Source organism: Lacerta agilis, chromosome 11 (genome assembly GCF_009819535.1).
Source record: "Lacerta agilis isolate rLacAgi1 chromosome 11, rLacAgi1.pri, whole genome shotgun sequence".
Classification (NCBI taxonomy): Eukaryota; Metazoa; Chordata; class Lepidosauria; order Squamata; family Lacertidae; genus Lacerta; species Lacerta agilis.
In genome coordinates this window covers 8,571,597-8,599,479 of record NC_046322.1, presented here as the reverse complement: position 1 = coordinate 8,599,479, position 27,883 = coordinate 8,571,597, and the positions used below count along the sequence as shown (strand labels likewise).

At 47.4% G+C, this 27,883-nt stretch overlaps 1 protein-coding gene across 2 annotated transcripts in view; it reads right to left on the bottom strand.

Annotated features, from left to right (window-relative positions):
• Positions 1 to 5,523: 5,523 nt before the first annotated feature.
• Positions 5,524 to 27,883, bottom strand: part of RNF165 (ring finger protein 165) — an 80,570-nt gene continuing 58,210 nt past the window's right edge. The window contains exons 2-9 of one of the 2 annotated variants that reach the window (XM_033164423.1): positions 21,088 to 21,379; positions 18,777 to 18,812; positions 16,927 to 17,052; positions 14,595 to 14,724; positions 12,657 to 12,761; positions 11,324 to 11,419; positions 10,099 to 10,205; positions 5,524 to 5,812 (exon numbers count right to left, since the gene is read on the bottom strand). In XM_033164423.1, the coding sequence (XP_033020314.1) occupies positions 5,695 to 5,812; positions 10,099 to 10,205; positions 11,324 to 11,419; positions 12,657 to 12,761; positions 14,595 to 14,724; positions 16,927 to 17,052; positions 18,777 to 18,812; positions 21,088 to 21,379 (1,010 nt within the window). In that variant the 3' untranslated portion in view covers positions 5,524 to 5,694. The remainder of the gene's footprint in view (positions 5,813 to 10,098; positions 10,206 to 11,323; positions 11,420 to 12,656; positions 12,762 to 14,594; positions 14,725 to 16,926; positions 17,053 to 18,776; positions 18,813 to 21,087; positions 21,380 to 27,883) is intronic. The other variant, XM_033164422.1, reaches the window with a different exon arrangement.

The following is a 27,883-nucleotide window of genomic DNA, read 5'->3' as shown; positions in this document are numbered from 1 at the left end:
AGCTTCCTAAGTGAGTCATGCCGAGTAACATCAATGGGTCGACTCTGAGAAGGGCTAGCATTGGCTAAAACCCAATGCCAGTTCTATTCAAAACAGATCCATTTACATTAATGGACGTGGCTAACTCAGATCTACTCCTTTCAGCAGGAGTAGAACTAGGGGTGGATGCAGATGTCAATCACAGATTAGTAGAACCCAAATGAATGGGCTTTCTGGAACAGGGTCCAAGTCTGGATTGCTCTACTGGTTTTATGCCTCAGTTCCTTCCCCTCTGGGTTCTGTTGAGGGAGCACTTCCGGCTCTTGCTAGGCAACTGCGACGAGCTTCTTCTCTAAATAGCATGGCCAGACAGAAGTAGCAAAGAGGGTGAAACTCAGCAGTGGGCAGCCATGAGTTTGGGGACTCATGTCAGCCAATCACTGTCTCTGAATCCACTGCAAGAGCTTTCCTCGCGTGTTCCAATAGGGAAAGAAGCTAAGGTAGAGAGAAAGTGTGTGCAAATATTACATCTCACTGCCTCACCCTTTCCAAGGAAAGGAGGAAGAACCCATGATGGAGAAGAGTTTCCATGCCCACATTTATACTTTTCATTCATCCTTAGTCCCTGCTTGGCATTTTGGGCTGAGGGCGCTTACCATTGTTAGAGGAATGCTAATAAAACAATATTTTTTAAAAGAGAGAATCTGAAGTTTTGCTGGGAAATAGTAGTTCTACAAGACACCCCTTTTTAAAAAAAACAAAACAAAACAAAACCCTGTCAGGAACAAATACCAGCAATAAAACCTGAGGGATTAAACACAAGTTGGCAGTTACCTGCAAGCCATTCTTAGCCATTGGCTGAGCTGCTGTGAGGTCACAGAATAATACGTCTATTCTAACTGCTCAAAAAAAAGGCACCAGCACATAGGAGCTAAAGACAGAAGAGGCAATATGTGGTTGTTACAAAGGGATGGGGGCAAAAATGGCAAGAAGGTCTCAACTGAGAACAAATATTTCTGCAAACATTTGTGTGAAGTCCTTTTGGTAATAGAAAAATGTGCGGGGGGGGGAGCTTGTTATTTTTCCTTTGTTGCCTCAGAGTATTAAAAAATGTATAAAGGCAAGTGGGATCATGCTTGTTACTTTTGATCCTCCAGAGGACTGGCAGGCAAAAGAACGAGAGGGCGCGAGCCTTTGCTTAAATCACTGCCTCTTGTGACAAGGGGATTGAAATATCTATTATTGCAAAAATTGTACTCTTGAACCGAACTTTACATTTACAGGTGGGTAGCCGTGTTGGTCTGCCATAGTCGAAACAAAATAAAAAAATCTTTCCAGTAGCACCTTAGAGACCAACTGAGTTTGTTCTTGGTATGAGCTTTCGTATCTGAAGAAATGTGCATGCACACGAAAGCTCATACCAAGAACAAACTCAGTTGGTCTCTAAGGTGCTACTGGAAAGAATTTTCTATTTTGTTTGAACTTTACATTTTCAAGGGAGGGTGTAATTATCATTGTTGTTTTCAGGTTGTCACCCAATAAAAGCAAGATTGGTTTAATCGCCATGTGAGTTCTAGGCAACTTAATCAATTCGTTTATCATTGCAGTCTGCAAAAAAAAAAAAAAAATTGTCTGCGAATAAAACTATGCCGCTTTTATCAATAGTTTATGTTTTCCCCTCACTTGTCACAGTAGGCAGAGTAGAAGCAGCTTAGGAAAGGATATACCTAGTCTAAGGTGGTCCCTGCTACTCCCAATTTCTGTAGAAATAATTCAAATGGATAATTAAATAATTAAGTGGCAATCATCGTCATCGGGTGCTCCATGAAAGAAGCTGCAACTTTTAAACTGATCAAAAACTTTTGACTGATTATTCTGACTGATTAATCGATTAAATGTTGTTGCAGTCCAACCACCCTTTTCAGATTTAAAGGCTGCGTGGAAAATTGGCTCATTCGCAGCCAAGCTATTCCTGGGAACCAGTGTGGAGGGCAACTGCTCAGGATTCCAATCTCTCTGTTTCCACCCACTCACAGTTAGAAAGCATCCCAAGCTCGCTCTTTCTTTCTTTCTTTCTTTCTTTCTTTCTTTCTTTCTTTCAGAGGTGGGGTGTTTCGTGTGTGTGTGTGTGTGTGTGTGTGTGTATAAAGGTAAAGGTAAAGGGACCCCTGACCATTAGGTCCAGTTGTGTCCGACTCTGGGGTTGCGGCGCTCATCTCGCATTACTGACCGAGGGAGCTGGCGTACAGCTTCCAGGTCATGTGGCCAGCATGACTAAGCCGCTTCTGGCAAAACCAGAGCAGCGCACAGAAACGCCGTTTACCTTCCCGCCAGAGCAGTACCTATTTTTCTACTTGCACTTTGACGTGCTTTCGAACTGCTAGATTGGCAGGAGCTGGGACTGAACAACAGGAGCTCACCCAGTTGCGGGGATTCAAACCGCCGACCTTCTGATCGGCAAGCCCTAGGCTCAGTGGTTTAACCCACAGCGGCACCCGCATCCGTGTGTGTGTGTGTATTTCTACTTTTGCAAACCGGTCCAGGGGGCTGTTTTCATCCTGAATGGATTGCGCATCTAGCAAGCCTTTTAAAATACTGATGCTTCTGGCCAAGATCACTCTATAGCTAGCTTTATCTGTAAAGGTCAGCGGATGAGAAAAATGCAAAGTAGTAAAAATAGCAGACAAAAATGAGCTTATGAACCGGGCCATCAGCCTCTCTCACTTCTGAACCCTCAAGTAAGCTGACTGATTTAAAGGACCAGTTTTCACAATGTTGTTTTCGCTTTAAAATAAATAAATAAATCTATACTGAATTTTTTAAAAAATGATCTTCACTTGTTTTGTATGTTTTGTGCTATATAGCCCATACTGGGTTCAGGCCCAAAATGGAAGGGCATAAAATACCTATGATGGTCCCCGCTCAAGGAGCCCCCAGGAACTACTGTCATGAGTGTATGGGCCAAGGACTCTTTGACAAAGAATATTGAACAGGCATGCAAAAGTAATTTTACCAGGGGGGCATGGCCTTCTGTTTTAGAACAGTTTGAGACCTGTTTAAGTATACAGGTCGAAAACCAACCGAGTGCTTGCAGTATGTGGGGCTGTGGAGCAGGTGTGCCAACTTGAAAAAAATATTGTGGGGATCCAGGACAGCCCCATCCTGCATAATTGATCACATGAAACAGTGCGCACACACCATTTAAATGAGAATGCCCATTAACTTTGTGGGAGTCTAGCCCCCGCAAATGTTTTATTGTGGGGGCTGAAGCCCCCATGGCCCCTAAGTGTTGGCTCCTCTGCTGTGTGGTGTAAGTTTTGTGAAGAAGAAGAAGAAGAAGAAGAAGAAGAAGAAGAAGAAGAAGAAGAAGAAGAAGAAGAGGAGGAGGAGTTTGGATTTGATATCCCGCTTTATCACTACCCGAAGGAGTCTCAAAGTGGCTAACATTCTCCTTTCCCTTCCTCCCCCACAACAAACACTCTGTGGGGTGAGTGGGGCTGAGAGACTTCAAAGAAGTGTGTCTAGCCCAAGATCACCCAGCAGCTGCATGTGGAGGAGTGGAGACGCGAACCCGGTTCACCAGATTACGAGTCTACCACTCTTAACCACTACACCACCCTGGCTCTCAAGGAAACTGTCGTTCCACTGGTCAGCTGCTTGGTGAGGAAAAGATATAGGGAAAGGCTGAATCCGTCCTGACCCTCGTTCCTCTTCCTGAACAGCAGATTGCACACATCGTTCCCCGTTCTGCTAAGGATATGGAACACTCCTTCAGTGGCCTCCCAAGATCAGAGCATCATTCTAATGTTTTCCAGGAACCTGAAGTGTTGTTCGTGTTCAAAATATTCCATGTATCAAAAGACTTTCACCATGTAAATTTGGACTGAAGTTTCCCCCACTCCCCTTTACTTAATTTGCAGCTATAATGCTCTTTCGGAAGAACATAGCCAAGAGCCAGCCACTTGAAAAATAAGTATTGCAGGGTTTGTCTTGAGTGCTAAAACCTCTCTAAACACACACACACACACACACACACACACACGGTAGACAGCGGAACGATCTGGAAGAAAAGTGGAAGATTTTGCTCAGTCAGCCCCTGCTGTTCCTTCAGTCTCTGGGATCCTGAGAGAGCGAGGTGGGGGGAATATTTCTGGAAGAGTTCTATTGGATTTGATGAGAAACTTCCCATGTTGCTTTTGTGCAAGAATTTAAGGTAGAACAGGCAAGACGTGGTCTTTAGGCCCCGTTCTCCATGCTTTGGAGAGCAGGGCTTGTGCTTATTGTGTTGCCAAGAGATGGCAGAATCTATTTCCTGTGGCCTTTCAGACTCACCCCGACCAGTTACCAAAGACAGTGTATTCTCCTAGCAAAACTAGGAGCTTAACCATCTATCCAACTCATGCACAAGACCAGACGAAGATCGCTTCCTCCTCCCAGTCACAAGATATGGAGCCAAAGGAGCCCTCCAGGGTTAAAAGTCACCTGGCCACTGCCCCCCAAAAGCAAATTCAGGACCTCCCTCCCTACTGACAATCAAATGGCTGCCATGTTGTTTTTAAAAGAGGCAGAAAATGGTTCCATTGCTCCAAAAGGGAGAGTGTCAAATTAATAACATCTCATATGCCTTTTTTCTGAAGGAGAAGGAGGCTAAGCCTGTGGCTTGTGGAGAGATGCTCCAATCCTTAATTGGGAGACCCATCGTTCAGATCCAGGAGACGGAAGCAAAATTCACCCTGGGCTTGTGCCCTAAGTATCATGTCCAGCACCAGCAGATAAGCAGGAAGACAGTTTCCCGCTCTTTTCTCCAACCCACACCCCCAAATTTCCTTCCACTTCCCCTCATTTTCTTTAATTTCCTACCTCACCGCAAACTTTTCCCGAATCAAATGCTGCTAAGGGAAAAGAAATAGACTGTATATATATTTCTTTTGTCCCCCCCCCCACGTAAACAGGATTTCTTTTTCCTGTTTTCCCCCAAGCAAGAAAAGAACTTGTGTCTTTGTGTCGTCTTCCCCCCCACCTCCCCATTCCCTCCCCACCCCCAATAATGTTTCAGCCAGGCACCAAAGTAAGGAACCTTATAGAAAAACGAAACAAAAACATAAACCCCAATGCGATGTTTGGTGCAGATTAGGTTAATAGCAACATATCCACCACAAGATGACAGGGCATCAAAAGACGACATCTCTTTAAGCGCACATGCTCCGGAAGCCATCCATAGAAATAGCTAAAGAACCCCTAATGTGTTTCTACTTATTCAAGAGGTATATTATATACAATCCTTTTGAGAAGCAGGATTGAGAGGCCATAACAAGGAACATTATGTACCGTCGTTCCCACAACTAACTCTTCCCGCCGGCTTTCTAGCTGCGTATCCCATGCTTCGCAGTCAACAAGGTGGCATGGATCTCCTCCTACCTCTAGATATTATAAACCACCAACTCTTCTTCCTCCTCCTCCTCTTCTTCTTCTTCTTCATCATCATCTTTTCTGTCTTCCTCATTTTCATCTTCCTCTTCTTCTTTTTAAAAATTAATTTTAATTTTTTTTTAAATAATCTGCGAATGTGCTTGCAGGCTTTCTTCACACACACACACACAAAATCAAATGGCTCAGAAAGGCAAAACTTTTGCTGCAGAGGGGCTGCGACGCCCCAGGAAGGACCGAGAAAAGGAAAGGAAAAGAGGACACATCCCCAGAGCTGGCTCTCCTCTCTCAGCTGTCAGACCCGAGCTGTGTTTCAATGTCCACTCGGCAGATGGGGCATTTCTTGCTGGTCGCGAGCCACTGGTCCACACACACTTGGTGAAACAGATGCATACATGGTAAACGCCTGGAAGACAGAAGGTCAGGCATTTTGTTACCTGGGCAAGAGAATCATAGAATCATAGAGTTGGAAGAAACCACAAGGGCCATCCAGTCCAACCCCCTGCCAAGCAGGAAACACCATCAAAGCATTCCTGACAGATGACTGTCAAGCCTCTGCTTAAAGACCTCCAAAGAAGGAGACTCCACCACACTCCTTGGCAGCAAATTCCACTGCTGAACAGCTCTTACTGCCAGGAAGTTCTTCCTAATGTTTAGGTGGACACGTCGAGGTCGAGACTGAGCCTGGCACCCAGTGGCAGAGCTTCATTCTCTGGCACCGGGGGCGGGGAGCAGGCGGGGGCGGGGCTGGCATGCGTCCCAGGGGTGGGGCGTGTCACCCAAAGGGGCGTGGTGCACATTCTGGGGGCGGAGCACGCCTCCCACAGGGGCATGGTGCGCGGCCTGCTGGGGCGGGATGCCCAGCGCGGGCGGGGGGGCCAGCCACGATGGAACCCTACCGGGATCGCGCCAGTGGGGGCTGAGTGCATCCATCGCCCCCACCTTCCTCTGGCACAGCTGGCACCGTCATGCAGGACCTTTGTGCAACAGCTGGGGCCTCAGCAAAATGGCTTATGCCCACTGCTGGTGCCTGCCCTGAGCTCCTCCTTAAAGGTAAAGGACCCCTGGACGGTTAAGTCCAGTCAAAGGCAACTATGGGGTTGTGGCGCTCATCTCTCTTTCAGGCCACAGACAGTCGCCCACAGACAGCTTTCCGGGTCATGTGGCCAGCATGACTAAACCGCTTCTGGTGCAATGGAACACCGTGACGGAAACCAGAGCGCATGGAAACGCCGTATAGCTTCCTGACACAGCGGTACCCATTTATCTGCTTGCACTGGCGTGCTTTCGAACTACTAGGTGGGCAGGAGCTGGGACAGGGCAACAGGAGCTCACCCCCGGGTGATTCGAACCACCGACCTTCTGATCAGCAAGCCCAAGAGGCTCAGTGGTTTAGACCACAATGCCACCCGCGTCCCCCTCCTTAAAACTGGTGCTCTAGTCAAGGACTACCATCTGATTTCCCTACAATGCATAGGAGTGGCATTGTGTCCAGGGGAATTGTGGGAAATGAAAATGGCGGCTCTCCAGCACTTGTTCAGGCCTTCCTGTCACCTGTTAAGGTAGCCAAGTGCCCACTGATGCAAGACAAATCCCATTCCTTTAAACCTGGAACCAGCCCTGCTCAAAATGGATACAGAATTGGGACTTCCGGTGTGAGCACCATTCTGAGCAGTTGGGAACTGTCTCGGCTCCGAGACAGCTCCGGTTTCTTCGGGGGTAGGAGCGTCCGCAACCGCACTGCGGGCTCCGTTAAACCATGGGAAGAGCGTCCCGTGGTCTAGGGTTTCTAGCGGGCTCCAAGGTGCCGACCTACTCTCTGGCTTCCCTTGTAAAAGGGAGGCTTGAGCGAGTGGGCTCTGGCACAGGGCTGAAGAAGCCATCTCCAACCAAAGGAACGAAGCGGCGGCAACTGCCGGATTTTGAGCGCTCCGCTTTTCCTCAATTTGGACTTAAAAGAAGGACTCTGTAAGTACTGACCTTAATTTGGATCTAAAGTATTGAAATTTGGCTTACGGAGAGAGATTTAAAATGAGGAAGTCCGTCTCTCTCTGACAGCAGCAAGATCAAAGTAACGTCAAATTTGGTTGTAGCTACTTAAGACTGGTTTGAAAGTTCCACGCTGATTTTGGATACTTAAGAAACCCCTGTTTGGGGTAAGACTGAGAATCTTGATTTATTTCTTCCTACAGATTGTGAATTAAAGAGATAGAAAGTTAACCCTCTGACTAAGGGGGAAATGGCGGCTTGGATTTGGTTAGTGAAGATGGAAAAGTACTGAAACTTTATCACTTCCTGCCTACTCCTGCCTACTTAGTTCCCATGGTCTCTCCAGACTCAACAATGATTCCAGCACAGGAAAAAATATTGTTGCATTTACAACTTTTGCAACAGAATGTCATTGACAACTTTACTCAGATTTGAATTACTTGGAAGAACTGTTTTGATGATCTACTCAAAGAAATAGGTGGAGAGAGTTATATTCCAGAGATTTCATCTGATGAAGAAGAGGCACAAGTACAAGGAAAGGAAAGGTTTCCAGGACGTGAGAGGTCGGAAGCCGGTAACTGGGACAGTATAGAGGGTTTCTGGGGTGGCAGCTCAGAGACTTGGGAACAGCAATTCTGGGAAATGCAATTTGAACTGGAGAGTGGAGAAAAGATACTTTGTGACTATGTTTCTGTTATCATGTACCAAGGAAAATGTGACATTCTGGAGGAAGAAGGAAAATGTAACATTCTGGGAGAAGAAGAACCTGGACTGGGAAAATGTTGGGGGGGGGGAGCCTGGTGGGAGATGGGAATGGGAAGGGGGGAGGATGGTGAGGAGGGGGTGGGGTAATGGGATTCAAGAGATGTAATATGAATGCTGACCACGGTACTCCGACATCAGAGGGGGAAATGGATTTTGAGAATGGAAGAATTACCTAGGTTTTTGTTAAAATGTGTTGGTTTTTATATTTTCGAAGTTGGAATCAGAAGTAACAAGGGCAACAGCTTTACTAAGTTAAGTGAAGAAAGGATATAAGAAGTTAAGATTTGGAATTTGATACTTTATTTGATAAGAATAAACTGTATGATTTGAGATATGTTGATTAAAATTGCAAGATGAAGAATAGATGAAAGAAATAAGATTTTACAATGTTACAAAGTTACTAAAGAAGATTAGAAATGACCGCATAAGAGAGGTCGCGAGGAAGTCCTAAGTTTAGGATTTAAAGAAATGAAGGATTTTTAACTAATTGTGCTGTTTTGTGTGTATTGTGTGTATTGTGCTGTTTTGTGTGTATTGGGTGTATTTGTAATCTGTTTAATTTTGAAAATCCAATAAATTCCTATAAAAAACAAAAAAAATGGATACAGAATTGGAGGTGGGTGGTTCTTAGAGGTATGGATTCAGCCTCAGCACACTCACCTAGCTCTGGCTAACAGAGAAGAGTGCAGGATGACAAGCCAGACCAGCAAGGAAGCGACAAACAACAACGGGCCAGCGTGGGTCAGGTGATGGTACTTGAGGCAGGTAAAGTAGGAATGGGGAGCCTGTGACTCTCTCCAGATGTTGTTGGCTCCAACGCCTGTCAGTTCCCAGCCAGTGATCAGGGATGGTGGAAGTTGCAGTCCAGCAACCTCTGGAGGGCTACTGGATCCCCGTCCTCACTAAGGATGGGGATCCAGGAATCATAGAATTGTAGAGTTGGAAGGGACCCTGAGGATCATCTAGTCCTACCCACCTGCAATGCAGGAATATGCAACTGTCCCATACGGGGATCGAACCTGCAACCTTGGCGTTAAAAGCACCACACTCAAATCAACTGAACTACCCAGGTGTAGCAGCAACTTGAGGTGTCTTGCCATTTTGTTCTCCATTCCCCAGGTCTCACTTGATCTCTGCTTTGCCATTCCTCATTTTGAACATGATTGGTGTTCAACCTGACTGTAAGCAGGAGGAGACCGGGATAATAATTCTTTTAAAAAGAGGATGATTGTGGTTGTGTCAAAGAGTGCCTCAGGGCACACACAGGATTCTCTGTGGGGAAAAAAGTTTAGGCAGTTCTTTTTTTTTCCTGGGTGGATGCAGGGGTACGCATACCCCTAAACATTTTCTGAATCTAAGTTTGGCCTCATTGAGGGGCAGTATTTCAATATGAGTAGGAAAATGAAAGTACCCCTAAACATTTTTTAAGGAAAATAGCACTGAGTTTAGGAAAGGGATGTTGGTGATGCCCAGTTATCAGATAGCATGGTTGCCATTTTAGCTGCGTGCCACATGATCTGGCTGAGCATTTGCATTTTTGAAATGTTATGGTGCTAGTCCTCTTGGAGAAATACCAATTAAGAATCTTTTTTAAAAAAAAAAAAACAAAAAACCGGGATGTATCAGTGCAGCATCCTTTATGCTCAACAGCAATTAGTGGGTGGTTTAGGGGAGAGAGAAGCCCTGGTGTGCTGTAAGGCCTTAGACAACCCCATCAGCAGCCCTAGTTACAAACCTCTGGCTGTTTAGTTCATGAGGACTGGCGTCTTGACTTGCTCAGAGGCAATATATATCTGTGTGGTGGAGGGGGAGTTTGCGATAGAAACACAGACCAGCAAGCAAAGAATGAAAGTGTTGAAACTTTGAGGTGGGATGAGGTGGATGGAGAAGGAACATAAGAAAGATTTCACTCAGAATCCCTTTGGAGAATAGTTATACCTCACATCCTCTCCGTCTTCAAGCATCGAGAGACAGATTGTGCATTTCTCATCGGTGTCCGACTCCTCCCCATCTTCCTTTACTGCTTTGATTTCCTGCGGTCTCCTCTGTCAAGAAGTTCAACGAAAGATCACAGCATTACACAAGATGGCAGCCCAAAGGCCTTCAGGAGCGGGTGAAGATTTAGATGGCAAAGAGCTTAAGCCAGGCCTCCCCAACCTGCGGCCCTCCAGATGTTTTGGCCTGCAACTCCCATGATGCCTAGCTAACAGGGCCAGTGGCCATGGATGATGTGAATTGTAGTCCAAAACATCTGGAGGGCTGAAGGTTGGGGGTGCCTGGCTTAACCAATGCCCCCACTGGGCACATTCAGTTTAGGGAAACCTACCCTGTTGAAAACTCTACGGATGCCGAATCTAGTTAGCACTCCGCCTGTCTCCGTGGGAAAGAGAGGTTGACGGATGTGTGTGTCGCAACCTCTCACCTGGAGCGAAGAGTTTTAAAGTCACACACAGGTAACATGTCAAAGACATCACTGGTTCTCTTGGAATCTGAGGCCTCCATTAAGACCCATTGCTCATAAGAAAATACCAGTCAGTGCAGAGTTTATGTGAATACTTAAAATAAATTACTACTACTACTACTACTACTACTACCAGTACTACTACTACTATTACTATTCCTTTCCAAGCAGCCCAGATTTGTACATCTGAACCCGCAGAACAAATAGATGATGCAGATAAGTTAGGCAGATAAATACATTTTAGTCTCTTTCCTTCAGAATATGAGAATTCAGAGTCATCCAGCGTGAAACTGTTTGGCAGTACTTGTTTTTACACGCTTACAATGAATGTACGGAATTTATTACCACAAGATGTGGTAGCCGCTGATATTAGGCAAATTCATAGAGGGCAAAGTTTGTGTTGCATCCACGTGTGTTCTGTTCATTCATTCTTAAAAATGAAAAGTTAAAGACTTGTTGGTTGTCTTTTTTAAAAAAATCATTTTTTGAAGATGCCCCGTATTATGGGGGGGGGGGGAATCCTGGTTGTATCTGCCTACGATTTGTCAAGATTAATCCGGTGATGGTAAGGAGGCTGTTAAGCCTGCAAATTCCATCTACTTTTGCAATTAAAAAAGTTGTAGCCAGCATCAGCCTTGCCTCCAAGAATGGTCAGCCCCGAGTGTCTATTCTGGTAGGACGAGATGTTCTCCCAACTCTTACCTTCTTGTATTTGTGTGGGAAAGTGAACCGTTCAATGGTGTTCTGGACGGCCCCCCTGTTCACACTGCCCAGCCTGTCTTCCAGTTGCAAAAGCTCCTGAAAAGAGGGAGGAAAGAGCAAGGAATGAACAGGAGACCTCTCAAATAGCCACCTGAGATGGCAGACCAGGAGTCCTCATCTCTCCACCCTTTCCCCTGTCCCTTACTAGTCCAATGAAGATTTTCTTTTAATCAGGTTTATTTTTAAAGTCACAGGAAATAAAATGACTTTCCAAAGGGGAATATACAGGAATCTTGACTTATATGAAATCAAACAATTGGTCTTATCTCATTCAGTATTATTATTGTTGTTATTTGCATCACGGGTGTGTGTGTGTGTGTGTGTGTGTGTGTGTGTAATACTGACTGCTCTTCTAGATCCCTTGCTGTGATGCTGTAATGCCAAAAAAAGGTTTAATTGCCCCAAAGCCCCTCCAAATCTTTCTCTCTCCCATGTCCCTCCCTCTCTGTATATATTCTTGACTGACCCTGTGATACTGTGAAACTCCCCCTCAAATTGCCCATTTAATTTTTTAAAACTTTTCAAAAACCAAACTCAATGACAAATTACTAATACTTTTCAAAATAGTGTAGAATAGCTGGCTGCAAAGCCTTTGGGAAGGCGGCTGTTAAGAGTGGCAGTTCTCCCCATGCCCACTTTTATACTTGGATCATACCCACTTCGGCATTCGACCCCCCCCCCCCAAAAAAAAAACCAAACCAGGAGAGATCGGCCAAGAACAAACCTGAGCTTCTGCCTGTGGCTTGTTTTGAGAGAACAAATCACAAGTGCTGGTTTGTGCCTAACTCTGACTTGTGTCTTCCCAGCATGGCATAGGAAAGAAAGGGGTGGGTGTGATTCAGCAGCGCACATCAGCGCACGGCTCGTTTGCAATAAGCCGTCGTTTATTGGCAGGGCCTGCTCAAAACATTTTGCTGCCTGAGTCAAAGGACAAGATGGCGCCCAACCCCGAAAGCACATACAGAAACTAATTGGACTGGGAGTTGAATTTTACTCCAATACTGGTGAAAGGACACGTCTTCCGCTTTACTTGAGGGCATCGGGCTAATCTAGAGGGTACAGGGCAGCCATGGGGGACTCACAGCTCTGGCCATTCCCCACACCCCAGCATCTGTCACCTGAGGCAGCTACCTCACTCTGCTTCATCATTGGTCCGGCTCTGTTTACAGCCTACTGTTACATGAGAGTAAGGCCATAGTGGCTGAATGAATAAACGGATACGGAACCTGCAGGGGGAGAGGCCCAGAGGCTCATTCCAGCTGGGAGCACTTACTTCGTAACTTTCCCTCACAGCGGACGTGTGTCGGTTTGGATTCAGTCCCTGAAGAGCAAGTAGCTGAAGCTGAGGATATGGGTAGTTTCTAATTTCATGAACAACCTGTGATGCATTGTGGAAAGAAAGAAAGAAAGAAAGAAAGAAAGAAAGAAAGAAAGAAAGAAAGAAAGAAAGAAAGAAAGAAAGAAAGAAAGAGAGAGAGAATTTGCTAGTATTAGTAGTATTCAAAATAAGACTTAATGGCCTTTGAAAAGCGTTAATCGAAAGGAAAATTATCTGCTAGATTGGAGCACCCAACATTATTTCAGATTATTAGGGTGCAATTCTGCAGTCAGCGATGCAAGTTGTTCTTCAAGCACGTGTGTAAAAGGACCCAACCAGCTGTAGCAATCATTTCTGTTAAAGCTGTCAGATTATCCATTCAGAAAAAAAATTGCCTCCCACAGTGCCGGCTCCTAACTAGCAATCAGCTGACAGGAATGATAGACACCTGTATTTTGACTGCCTTCCCCCAGACAGTGACTCAGGCCCGGTCTACACAGACAGCAGATTGTGTCGTAAAGCTATCCCTGGACTGTACCACTCCAAATGGCAGATGGAGAAATCACATGATTAAATGTTCCCGTCACCTCCGCCTAGAAAACTAACATGTCAGGAAGAAGGGTTCTGGCATAGCCTTTTCCCCTGATATGCTAGTTTTTAAGGCACAGAGCATTTTCCTCACGGGAATGCGTCAGTAGCACTGGGGAAACTATGTTCCCCAACGCTACTGTTGCCTAGTTCCCAAGCATTGGTGCATGCCCAGTGCCAGAGATGGAAAGAGGGGACAGGGCACCCCCCACAAGGGAGGTGGGTAGGAAGGAAGGAGAGAGACGTTGACTACTACTCCAGCACAGATTAAAATCTGAGCCAGAGAAGAACTCGGAGGTGAGCATTGTGAGCAGCCCGATCTTGTATGCCAGGTGCCAGGGGGGGAGGGGGGAGATGGGGTGGTATCTCCTGCCATCCCAACACTCAGGGCCGTCTCGTCATAGGGGCTGGGTGGCGCGGTGCACCAGGGCGCCAGGCCCCCCAGGGGCGCCCCCGCAAGCCCACCGCCATACCAGGCGCCCCCTCCCCAACCCGCGCCCGCCCCCATGGGCGGGCGGGCGCTCATGTGCCGGCGGGCGAGTTGCAAGCCGGCCGCCCTCCAGAGCCCCAGCTGGAGTGCTGGGAAGGGCGCGCAAAGCCCCGCGCTACTGCAGCGCCACGCCCCTCATCCCCCACTCGCCCACCTCCCTCCCACGCTGGCCGCCCCTCGGGGGATGAGGGCCGTGGCGCTGGAGCGGCGCGGGGCTTTGCGCGCCCTTCCCAGCGCTCCAGCTGGGGCTCCGGAGGGTGGCCGGCTTGCAGCGCCACGCCCCTCATCCCCCAAGGGGCGGCCAGCGTGGGAGGGAGGTGGGCAGAGAGGCGGCCTACCGGGGGCGCCGAGGGATCGTCACACCAGGGCGGCCGATCCCTTTCAGACGGCCCTGCCAACACTATTACCAAAGCAGCAAAAAGAGAAGATTGGGTGAAAGGAAAGTGGGGATTTGGGCAGGAGAGAAGCAGAAATCTGAGCCGGGTGAGAACATTCAGATGCTAGCACTATGAGCTGCCAAGTTTTGTATTTCCAAGCTGGGACGCATCATTCATTCAAGCAGTCCAGGAACAGACGTGGACTCATTAAGCTCCCTTAAGCAGAGTCGGACCATTGGCCCTTATAGGCTGGTATCGCCTACTCTGACTGGCAATGGCTCTCAAGGATCAAATGAGCATTTGAGCTGGAAATGCTAGGGATAGAATTTGGAGCTTTCTGCACGCAGAGGATGTGCTTCCATCCTCAAGCTCTGGTTACCATGCTGTTAGTCTAAGCCAGGCTTCAAGCTGGCCCCCCACAACTCCCGCTTCGCTTACCATCTGCGTTGAGGACGTGTTCCGGGGGAAATGCTGCATTCGTTGTGTCGCTAAGTAATGCTGATAGTGCTGTGGGACTGGCCTGACCTGGAACTGGTTGTGAGTTAGGCCAGCATCGACGCTGAGATCCCTGGAAGTATGCAGAAATACGAATTGATTTCAAGCGTTGTGCAACGTTTTTATAAAAAGTGTCCCATTCCGCCACCCCCTTCCCAACACACATACACTTTTGAGTTCAACCCAATGGCTAACGCTGTTTTTATATCTTTCGCCGGATAGAAGGAACATGAGCCCGGAGGCATAGTGACTCATCCAAATAGTTCAGCGTTTGTTTGGTATGTACATTAACCCTGTGGAGTTTCGAAGCACCGGCGGTCAAGAGAAAGAGAAAACAGCACAGCCAATTAAATGTAAAAAGTAGGGTAAAGGTAAAGGTAAAGGGACCCCTGACCATTAGGTCCAGCCGTGTCCGACTCTGGGGTTGCGGTGCTCATCTCACTCTATAGGCCAAGGGAGCTGGCGTTTGTCCGCAGACAGCTTCCGGGTCATGTGGCCAGCATGACAAAGCCGCTTCTGGCGAACCAGAGCAGTGCACGGAAACGCCGTTTACCTTCCCGCTGGAGCGGTCCCTATTTATCTACTTGCACTTTGACGTGCTTTCGAACTGCTAGGTGGGCAGGAGCCGGGACCGAGCAAAGGGAGCTCACCCCATCTCAGGGATTCAAACCGCCGACCTTCTGATCGGCAAGCCCTAGACTCTGTGGTTTAACCCACAGCGCCACCTGGGTCCAACTGTAGGGTGCGACTGTTAAATTAAAACAGGATGTTGATATTCTGCACCGAACATCAAACCTCTCTGCTTGTTGGACTTTTCCACAAAATCCACTTTCCTTGTGTGGAAAGGACTCTGAGATCCTGTGCAAAACAAGCTCAAATTAGTGTAAAAGGTGTGCCAATACAATAGTCTTTTCCTCCTCAATCTCCTCTCCCTCCCAGTGGTGTCTGATGTCCATTGGGACCGGTAGGGCAGAAAAGAAAGAAACCAACCATAGGTGGAGCCAGCCAATTTTGTTTTTATCCCCATCTTCCTCTCTATGCACTTCTAGAAAGGCAACATGAAGGCCACATTCATACCATACATTTAAAGAACTATTATAACTCTTTAAAGAACCAAAGAATCCTGGGAGCTGTGGTTTGTTAATGGGTGCTGAGAGTTATTAGAACAGTGTTTTTCAACCACTGTTCCGCGGCACACTAGTGTGCCGCGAGATGTTGCCTGGTGTGCCGTGGGAAAAATTGAAAAATTACTTTATATATAGTCAATATAGGCACAGAGTTAAATTTTTTAACATTTTCTAATGGTGGTGTGCCTCGTGATTTTTTTCATGAAACAAGTGTGCCTTTGCCCAAAAAAGGTTGAAAAACACTGTATTAGAAGACTCAGATTCCCAGAGTTCCCTGGGAAGAGGGATGGATAGTTAAACCACTCTGCTATTTGAAACAACACACAACTTGTCGGCTCCATCTTCTGCAGGCAAAGGTGTGGTGGTTCAGGGTTGCGAGAGGTTGAAAGCCCATTACTTATTCTGCAGCAGGGTCCCTATCTCCATAGTCCTGCAGCTGCCCAATCAGCATGGAAGGGGAGCTTTTGAGTCACCGAGGCTTAAAAAATGACTTTGTATTTTTTTAAGACTAAAAGGAGGTGAATCGGCCAATGTGGATTGGCTCCTAGGGTAACTCAGAAGAAGGAACCACTGGAAGAATATTTAGGGAAAGCTCTGATGCTCCAAAACTAAGCATTATTGGGCACTGAGAACACAAGGCGCTTCCATTTCAAGACAATGGTGCGCAAGTTCTGTCATGTACAACGGAACTTCAAGAAAATGACAACTTAAGTCACTCTAAACGAAGATTCTCGAGCACTCCAAATAATTTGCCAATGTATGTGCAAATAAAAGATCCCGCTGAAAGGCAATACATGGTGCTTTGCACAGTTTATGGTAATGCATCTATTATTATTATTATTATTATTATTATTATTATTATTATTATTACACTGTATAATCTTAGAAAGTTGCATGATCTTAGAAGAAGGTGTGACTGTGAGGGCGTGTTGTGTGACTCTCATTAAGGGATCCTGCACTTCTGAATTTGCCACTAAACTACTGTCTGCATGACACCCTTCAGATATTTGAACATTGCCACCTTGTTTCCTGTTAGTCTTCCATTCTCCATGCTATACACATGCCCAGCTCTTTCAACCGTTCCTCATGGGAACTGGTAACACAAGACTTCTATTTCACCCCAGTTGTCACAGCAAGGAATGACTTACCAGTCTGTTCCTTCTGCTAAATATCTGGGCTGGGGGCCCATGGGTTGAGGAGTCTGCAGTTGATGGCCAAATTCGAAGCTTGGGTGTAACCGATGAGGTTGGACAGAGATACGCTCCTGAGTCCGCCTGCAGGGTTGAGAAAGAAAGGTGAGCAAAAGAGGTCCACCCCCACAGTTCTGAATCCAGCATCCAAAGCAACACTGATAACCCTGTTCAGACAACTGATTCAGGGTCCATGAATGCACGGGGTTGGGGTATCAGGATCATAGGAAGCAGCCAGCTCAAAACTATAGAATTTGCTCCTGTGGGAGGCAGTTATGGACATGACAAATCCATGGGAAAGGCTATTAGCGATGATGGCTATGCTCATCATCCAGACTGTGTGCTTCTGCATATCAGTTGCCAGAAACTGCAGGAGGGGAAATAGAATCCTAGAGCTGGAAGAGACCACAAGGGCCATCCAGTCCAACCCCCCTGCCAAGCAGGAAACACCATCAAAGCATTCCTGACAGATGGCTGTCAAGCCTCCGCTTAAAGACCTCCAAAGAAGGAGACTCCACCACACTCCTTGGCAGCAAATTCCACTGTCCAACAGCTCTTACTGTCAGGAAGTTCTTCCTAATGTTTAGGTGGAATCTTCTTTCTTGTAGTTTGAATCCATTGCCCCGTGTCCACTTCTCTGGAGCAGCAGAAAACAACCTTTCTCCCTCCTGTATATGACATCCTTTGATATATTTGAACATGGCTATCATATCACCCCTTAACCTTCTCTTCTCCAGGCTAAACATACCCAGCTCCCTAAGCCGTTCCTCCTAAGGCATTGTTTCCAGGCCTTTGACCATTTTGGTTGCCCTCCTCTGGACACGTTCCAGCTTGTCAGTATCCTTCTTGAACTGTTTGGGTCCTGCTTGCAGGCTTCCCCCAGCCATCTGATTGGCCACTGTGAGAACAAGATGCTGGACTAGTTGAGCCATTGGGCTGATCCAGCAGGCTAGTCTTATGTTCTTGCCTCCCTTGTCCAGCATTGTCTAGCCCTCTAGCCTTCCCCCAACTGGGTGCCCTTGGACTACAATTTGACCAGGCTGGTCAAATTGAACATCTCGTCTTCTGCATGATAAGCATGCGCTCTACTGTCGGGATATTGCCACTCCCCGTCATTCGTGAGCTACACACATTCAGCCTGTGAAAACAAACCCAATGGTGTGGACACTGGCTCTGATCATGCGCTCAGGAACCCTGCGAAACGGAGGGCTGTCAAGCATGCACAAGCCTATATTCAAAGCGCAGTGGGGTGCTGTGCCATTAACTCAGCTTGCAGTGAGTTTCTGCATAAACAGCAGAAGGCAAAATGCATGGCTGGTCCATGCACACAGGGTGTCTTCTGATGTTCTGAGTATACTGAATGCAAATAGGGCCGTGCCTGCAGATTTAGTCACACTTCCTCGCCCTCCTCGCCAGGACCGGTGCTAGGGCTTCTTGCGCCCTAGGCGAACCACCTTCTGGCGCCTCCGCCCGCCCCCCGCCAAAGCCTGCTTTAGCGGGAGGTGGGGGGCGGTAGAGAGGCAAGCAGCAGTTTCTCAGCTGTAGCGGAGAAGCTGCTGCTCACCCGTCCCGCCAACCGCCCCCCGCCAAAGCCTGCTTTAGCGGGAGCCGGGTGGTGGTGTAGGGGTCAAGCTACAGCGGAGAAGCTGCTGCTAGCCCATCCTGCCCCCCCCCCCGCCCAAGCCTGGCCAGCGCCCCCTCCATTTTGGCGCCCTAGGCAATTGCCTAGTTCGCCTAAATGGATGCGCCAGCCCTGCTCCTCGTCAATTCACGCATGCACGCGTGCATGCACACGCATGTTCACTCACCCTGGATCAGTTGCCTGCACAGAGCTTAATGGTGACCTGCAGACAAAGCATCCGAGTCAATAGAGTGTATTCACAGATTGGACAAAGTATTAACGGCAGCTTTCCTTAAGCTAGTGTCCTCCCAACGTTCTGGACTACAGCGTCCGGCAACCCTGATCATTGTGCCATGCTGGCTGGGGATGCTGGGAGTTGTAGTCTGACAACATTTGTAAGTTTGTGGGGGGGGCTGCAATACATATGAATTGCTTACACAGAAGGTCTCGAGCGAGACAGTGGTTTCAAGGTGGGCCAAGCAGATGCCTCCTCAAAGCTCACACAAGCAGGGGCACTCTAGAGCCGTGGTTCCCAATGTGGGCCACACGCCCCACAGGGGGGCAATTAGATTTTTAAGGGGGGCAATTTGGAAGCTTGTTAAAGACCAAGTTTTAAGCTTCCTCCACGTGAGTAGGAGTCCACTTTTTGAATAATAAGAATTATATGTCAAAATCAGGATTTTAGAGATGCTTAGGTAGGGCATGGCCAAAAAAAGGATTGGGAACCACTGCTCTAGAGACAGACACTCTGTGGTTTGAACCCATTTTATATATACTGTTGCTGTGCATAGAGGTTTGAGATTTTAGGCCAGGGATGAGGAACCTATGGCCCTCCAGATGTTGTTGGAGAACATCTCCCATCTTTCCTGACTCTCGTCCATACTGACTGTGGTTAATGAGAGTCCATCAGTATCTGGAGGGCAACAAGTTCCTCCCAGACCTGCTATATAGCAGAAATAAGTAGTAAAGCATTTTTTTTTTTCTAAACGGTACCACTTCAGCCCGCAGAAGCGGGGAAAGGGCAGGGTGTTGCATGCTTACGTTTATTTTATTTATTTATTCGTAGAAATATTTATATATCACTTTATTATAGAATAAAATTATTGCACGGATTTGCAACAACATAAAAAATATATAACCAAACAATTGAAATCATGAAATGTTAAATACAACTCAAAAACAAAAATAAATTAAAAACAAATATCGATTGACCATTTGGAGGATGCTGCCCCATGTGGGTGGGGAGTGGGAATGACACACAAATGGGGTGTCAGCCATATGCTTAGTTATTACGGTAGGCAGCCATTCACAGGGGCGTAGCGAGGGGGCGGGGGCCCCGGGCAGCGCCCCTGCTGGGGGTGACACTTTGGCGGCAGTCCCGCCCCCTGGGCTTTTTTTAAAAAAAAATTGGCTATTTTTGGCACTGCCAGGGTGGAGAGGGTGTCACCCCCCCCCCCGCTGGCTACCCCTGCGGCTCCGCCCCGGCAGCGCCGAAAATAGCCCCCCCTTCCAGCGACGGAACTCGGCATGGAGGCAAGGGGCGGGCCAGCGAGGTGGGGTGCCACCCCCTCTTCGCTGGCCCGCCCCTTGCCTCTATGCCGAGCTCCGCTGCTGGCTGGCTTGCGGAGCCGGGGCAAGGAGAGGGGCAGGCCAGCGAGGAGGGACACCCCTCCTCGCTGGCCCATCCCTCTCCCTGCCCCGACTTGCGCTCCGCCAAGGGATCCCGGGCGGCGGATTCAGGAGTCTTTGCAGCCCGCAGAGACTCCCGAATCCACCGCCCGACCCCCCTTCATGACGCACGCACACACCGCGATGCCCCGCCCCCAGGGGTGCCTCTTGGCTTCCCGCCCCGGGCAGCCAAGGGGCTAAGAACGCCCCTGGCCATTCATAAGCCCATCATCCACTGATTTAACTTATAGCCTTTGAAATCCACCCACCTTTGCTAAAGGTTTTTGAGTGGAAGTAAGGGTGCAACAGCTGTGCGTTTCCTTACTGGGCAAGGGATTGGACTAAAATAGTGTTCTTCAACCTTAGGTCCCCAGATTATGTGACACTACAACCCCAGCCAGCTTAGTTAATGGTTCAGATTGATAGGAGTTGTAGTCAGGGCCGGCCCACTCATGAAGCAAGGCGAGGCAACAGCCTCAGGCGACAGTATCCACCAGGGCAGGAGATCTCAATGTCTCTCTTTCTTTCCTGTAGATCTTTGCTCACTCATTTTTCCCTGGTGGGAAGGCAGGGTGCTATGGAAAGCTAAGGCACCAGGAAGAAGGCTACACTAGATATAATGTCCCTGATGTGCTAGCTTTCTGCATGCAGGGATATTTGTTTGTTTGTTTTTGCAAAAGCAGAACTGCAACTCGCACAATCCATTGGCCATGTTGGCTGGGGCTAATGAGCTCAGAAGATTCCAACAGCATGTGGAAGACATTGGCTGTTAGAATGTCCCAAACTGGTTGCATTCATTATCTTGGCTGATAGGTAGAGATGCTGCTCACCTGGGATGAGGCATGAGTCGGCGGTGCTGGGCCTCGAGGAGCTGCTGCTGGAGGAGGTATTGCTGGTGAAGGGCCTGAGGTAGGAAAGAGGGTCCCGTCACTTCCTGGAATGGCAGGGCAGGCAGAGGCGGTAGGGGCGGGTGCAGGGGGCCTCCGTGCTGGTGCGCGGTTGCCATGTGAGGCTGGACGGCGTGAGGCAGGGGGAAGTCTGTGGAAATCTGAGGCTGGGGACCCAGGTGGAAGTGCCGGCAGGAGGTAGCATGAGGATGCTGAGACCTTTGAAAAGGAGCGCCTGGAAGGGAAAAGGCGGGAGGATGGTCAGAGGCGATCTGCGCAACCCAAGGCTTGTTCACACATTGTGCTGGGCCCAGGTACAAGCTTTGCACAAGTGCTGGTGTGAAACAGGGTACAGGTGAAACTCGAAAAATTAGAATATCGTGGAAAGGTTCGTTTCTTTCAGTAATTCAACTTAAAAGGTGAAAATAATATATGAGATGGACTCATGACATGCAAAGCGAGATATGTCAAGCCTTTATTTATTATAAATGTGATGATTATGGCATACATTAACAATTTCAACTTTAGGGTTTTCATCGGCTGCACACCATAATCATCACAATTATAACAAGCAAAGGCTTGACACATCTCGCTTTGCATGTCATGAGTCTATCTCATATATTAAACTGCAGTAGCTAATGAAAACAATTGCTTACACAAATGGACTTTTCCACGATATTCTAATTTTTCGGGTTTCACCTGCACACTCGTAAAAGAGCAACTAACTCTGAACAGAAACGCAATACGTCTCACCAAAGGGGGGGGGAATTACTCAGTCTGCTGTATGTAGGGCCGTAGCATGGGGGCCGTAGCCCTGGGCGCATGATTTGGAGGGGGTGCGAGATAAATGTTGTCGCCCCCGGACCCCTACCCTGATTGCTATCAGAAGCCTCTGGGCCCTGGAGCCCAGCCTGGCCTTGCCACCGTGCCCCCTGCCCCCTCACCGAATGGTTACCAGTCAGTGTTGGGGAGTGTGCCCACCAGCAGCCGCATCAGACCAGGCTCCCCCCTGCATGGGCTGGCAGGCAGGTGGCACAGTGTGCCCTTGTGAAACCTCTGTGCCCCACACCCGCCCGGCAGTGGCGGTGACTACCCTGGGAGGTGGTGGGCTCTCCTTTTTCGGAGGTTTGGATGGCCATCTGCCAGGGATTCTTTCGCTGGGATTCCTGCATTGCAGAGGATCGTTCTAGGAGTCTAGTAAGCTTCGCTTTCAATCTGACTTTTTATTAAAGACAGTAAACAAATGGCCTCGCTAAAGCCCCTAAATTTATTGAGACAAAAAGATGCAGGTGTCCATAATCCCTGTTAGGCTCAGACATAAATCTCCAGCCCCCCATTTCCCTGGCTTAGTTTTAAGGAATCCTTACTCAGATAGTCTCAAAAGGCATGAAACCTCTTGGGTGGTCCTAATCTCATCCAGCCTTTGGGTAACCTTTGCATAACCTCCCATTAAGCCTAAATTAAACCAAACAGGACCAGCCTGTATCAGGAGAATATCTCCCTCCTCCTGGCCAGATAAGATATTGGGGAAATGAGTAAATTTGTCAATTTTTGTTTCTCTCTCTTTCTCTCCTCCACATTTCTACTTCAGTTTATGGATAAATATATATTTAATCCTCATGAAAAGTCATCTATGTTTTAGTGTGAATTTCTCCTGATACACACACTTTTGTACACGATTTTACCCAATATACACATTTTTTCCCCAATGCAATTTCTCGGAAAATAGTGTTTTTTTTCCAATGTTATTTTCACTAATATAGGCATTTTTGTACCCATTACTTCAGTAGAGAACTGTGTTGCAAAATTCAGAGTAGTGCAAATTCTGAAGGATGCCAGTGTTTCCAATCTCACATTGTTTCAGAAAATGTGGATCGATCGGGTAGGTTCAAACCTAGTCCAAACTTTGGAGAGTACATTGCTGTTTCCTCAAGTTCTGCCATTGCAATCAGTTGTGTTTCCAGGCAGTTTCACTAGCCAGTTGCTCATCTCTACACGATCCCAGGTTTCCAAAGTGTGGCATCCATCATTTGCCCCTTCCCCTAGCTAAACTGGCCCCCCGCAACTCCTGCTTCGCTTACCATCTGGACAGCATCTTAGAAAGCAGAGACATCACCTTGCCGACAAAGGTCCATATAGTTAAAGCTATGGTTTCCCCAGTAGTGATGTATGGAAGTGAGAGCTGGAGCATAAAGAAGACTGATCGCCGAAGAATTGATGCTTTTGAATTATGGTGCTGGAGGAGACTCTTGAGAGTCCCATGGACTGCCAAAAGATCAAACTTATCCATCCTTAAAGAAATCAGCCCCGAGTGCTCACTAGAAGGACAGATCCTGAAGTTGAGGCTCCAGTGTTCTCGAAGTGACTAGCATGAGTTTGGCCAAACTGCAGGAGACAGTGGAAGACAGGAGTGCCTGGCGTGCTCCGGTCCATTGGGTCATGAAGAGTCGGACACGACTAAATGACTAAACAACAACAGACAAACAAACAGGTCTGAGTGGAAGCTGGTGAGTGGCTGCAATAATGAGTGGCTGCTTGTCGCAAAGTTTCTGGTGTCTCCCTTAAGCAAGGAAGAAACAAGGCTGTGCCCCTGTGCATTTCCCAGGGCAAGAGGTGAAACTTTGCACATTTCCTCACATTATTACCTGCTCCCTTCCACTCAGCTTTCAGGTGGGTACCTCTCCTACCTGAAGATTAGGAGGAGATTGAGGTTAGAAAGATGGGGTACCTCTGAGCATGTGCAGTGCGCTACACTAGCCACCAAGTAGCATGGACACCCTCCAGACACCTGGAATCAGGGAATATAGCTTGAATCTTTATAGAAATTGAAATTATTAAGGAGCTACCAAGAAATGTTATATATTCTCTTCACTTCTCCATCCCCCTGCAGTAAATTGCTGGTGAAGCTAAGGCTTAGCTCTTACTTGGGTGATTAAAGTGTGTTTTGACTATACCACATCAAATTGCTGGGAGGGGTGGTAGTGGTGGTTCACCTCGCTGAATGCTCCTCCAGCCCAAAAAAATCCCTGCACCAAGAAATCTAGCCTGTCAATGAGAAAGCAAGGCTAGGGCTCCTCTTCCTTACACGCTAGTTTTGGGTGTTGTTTTAGTTTTACAGAACTGCATTAACTCGTGTGAGTCCTCGCCTCCACACTTAGCCCTGCGATGAGAACTGGACCATATTAAACCTAAGGTATTGCACAAAGCGAAGGGCTCTGTCTGTATCTTATTCATTCGGACCTGATGCAGGAGAAGCTCTAGCTAATGGCCACCTCATTCCATTTGGCTTCCCTCCTCCTGAGGGACAAGAACACGCAAAGTACAAGGCCAGGAGGGTGCTGATGATCCGGTCTCCCTTCCCGCTCTCCCTCCTGGTTTCGCACACTGAACGTTTTCCCTTGAAGCCACCTCTCTGAAGCTACCAGGCGAAGGGCAGCACTCAGGAATTGTTCAGCTGCATGCCAAAAAAAAAAAAGTGGAGAGAAGAGATCCCTAATTGGGGACTGAATATCAAATGTTCTCCCGCTGCTTGCCTCGTGATGCGGTTTCACGCCGGGGAGATGCTGCATTGCTGCGGCCTTGGAAGAAAACCTCTTTTTTCAGGCAAAGGAAAGTCTTAAAGGATGGGGATATAGGGAGCTGCCTTATGGCAAACCAGACCACTGGTCCATCTAGTTTACAACTGTCTGATGGATTGTGCAGGGTCTCAAGGAAAGAGTTCTTTTCCATCATCTGCTACCGAATATCAGTGTAGGAGAGGGAGCTTTTCACCTAACACTTTTGCCCCATTGCAACACAATCCACCATCCGGCGATGGCTGTGAATGGAATCGAAAGCCATTAGCCCATTCAGAGTGAGGGCCGGAAGCACGACCCTCGCTCTGAACTGGATTTGTGACTTTGTCATAAAAAGCCCCCTTTGGGCGCTCAGCCTTGACACGGTGAGGGCAAACATGTGTGGAGGGGTGGGAGTATGTATGTCAGCCACACATCCTTGGCTCATTTCCCTTTTGAACATGAGAAGGCTTGTAAGTGCATTCAAGGAAATGTCCTTGCAAACTCCGTTCAGACTTGCAACAAGCATCTCTCCCATTCAGTGATGACCCTTCCCCTTGCTGCTTTAGCCCCAACCTTCCAAAAGACTGTGCGCATGTGTTTCTGATTTCTATTATCCTCTACACAACCCTGAGGACTAGAAACTTACATTTTTCAGGAACAAACCCTATGACCTTCTATATACAGCACATTCCAACTTGAGATCCTTTAAACTGAGGGTGCACATCCCCTCATCCTTCCCAATCTGCTTCAGGGTGTTAAGGACAGATTTTTGGGGGGGCAGGGGTGGAGAGGGGAGCAGTTCCATCGCACAAACAACAATCCTAGTGCTGACAAAGCTAGTTAGTTGAATACTGGCCTGAAATTTTAAATTAAGGACTGAAAAGATCAATTATAGCAGTTGTGGTCATATGATTAATAACCTGGCTTAAAAATGAAGGCTGATTGCCAAAGAATTGATGCTTTTGAATTATGGTGCTGCAGGAGACTCTTGAGAGTCCCATGGACTGCAAGAAGATCAAACCTATCCATTCTCAAGGAAATCAGCCCTGGGTGCTCACTGGAAGGACAGATCCTGAAGCTGAGGCTCCAGTATTTTGGCCACCTCATGAGAAGAGAAGACTCCTTTGAAAAGACCCTGATGTTGGGAAAGATGGAGGGCACAAGGAGAAGGGGACGACAGAGGATGAGATGGTTGGACAGGGTTCTCGAAGCTACCAACATGAGTCTGACCAAACTGTGGGAGGCAGTGGAAAACGGGTGCCTGGCGTACTCTGGTCCATGGGGTCACGAAGAGTCGGACATGACTAAACGACTTATTACCAGGAGCAGCAACAAAAAGTTATCTGCCTTTAATGAAAAGAACCATGTTGAAGCCTAACAATCTCTTAAACCATAACCATGCACAGCACACTGAATCAAGGGCCACTTTTCTCTCTGTGGGGTTTCCTTAAAAAAAAGATCAGTGAGAAGAAAATATCCAACCGGCCAAACATTTGGGTGGATCACTCCAATGTTGTTTTGCTGCTTCAGACGTAATGACAGAGTATGATTTTATCAAATGGGGAGGCAATGCAATTCAGCTACATGCACAAGAGGGCAATTAGATTTTTTTCCCAAACTATGGTTCGGAATGTAAAGAAATAACCATGGTTTGGAAAACTGAAAATGTTACATATTATATTTGTGACACACCTTCCCTCCAGGGAGTTCAAACATTTTACATTGTTCCTTCCTCTTTCTGTTTCACCCTCACAACAACCCTGTAAGGTAGATTAGGCTGGAGGACTGTGGGTTATGTACAACTACATTCTATTCAGGGCCGATCCATTGAAATTAATAGGCCACAGTTTGCCAGGGCTGGGGATGAGCAAATTTACTGAATTTTTGTTTCTCCCAGTTTCTTATTTTTCCCAGTTTTAAGTTCACTTCTCCACATTTCCACATCATTTTGCTGTTGTTTCTTAAAGTCAGCATTAAATATTTGTCAGCATATTGGTTTGAATTTCTCTTAATCTACACATTTTGTATGCAATGTTGCCGCATACACACATTTATTTATTTATTGCAAAGCAATTTTCACTAACAGAATACATTTTAGCCCTATTTTCACCAATATTTGCAATTGCATGCCTACTCCCACCCCCCACCCCCCGCTCTATGCTTTTTGGCAGACATTGCTCAGCTGGCAAACTGCATTGCAATATTCAAAGAAGCGCGAATCTTCACAAATGGCTGCTGTTTCGGTTTGCATATTGTTTTTCGCAAGGCGTATATTAGGTAAGTTCACCTCTTTATGGGAACGGAACCGCATTTCTCCACATCCCTTGTCGTGACCCAAGTCCACCTGGTGAGCTTTGTGGCCAAGTGAGGATTTGAACCCTGGCCTCCCCAGACCTCGTGCCACACTCTGACCACTACACTACACTGCCAGGCAGGCAGGCACCAGTTCACCAGGCTCACCCACAGAACCCAGACGGCTGGTGCTGTTTTCTGCTCCTCTCATCCGACTCAGCTCTCTGAGCTCTGCAATACTTCCGCATTTCATATTCTGAATATTTATGGCCTCTGCTAACCAAACAGCAAAGACATTTACTTTGAATTTCATGAAGAAACACTATTATATCCAGTAGGAACCAGTCCTGGGTTATGAAATATGCTGAATACTAACAGGATCATCCATTGTGTGTTTACTCAGATGTAAGAACCCCTTTTTTTGCAAAGGAACTTACTTCTAACCATGTGTGCACAGGACAGCGGCCTTAGCTATCGAGTGACTGATCATGGAAGTGTACTGTTGGAATCATAGAATCATAGAGCTGGAAGAGACCACAAGGGCCATCCAGTCTAACCCCCTGCCAGGCAGGAAACGCCATCAAAGCATTCCTGACAGATGGCTGTCAAGCCTCTGCTTAAAGACCTCCAAAGAAGGAGACTCCACCACACTCCTTGGTAGCAAATTCCACTGTTGAACAGCTCTCACTGTCAGGAAGTTCTTCCTAATGTTTAGATGGAATCTTCTTTCTTGTAGTTTCAATCCATTGCCCCGTGTCCGCTTCTCTGGAGCAGCAGAAAACAACCTTTCACCCTCCTCTATATGACATCCTTTTATATATTTGAACATGGCTATCATATCACCCCTTAACCTTCTCTTCTCCAGGCTAAACATACCCAGCTCCCTAAGC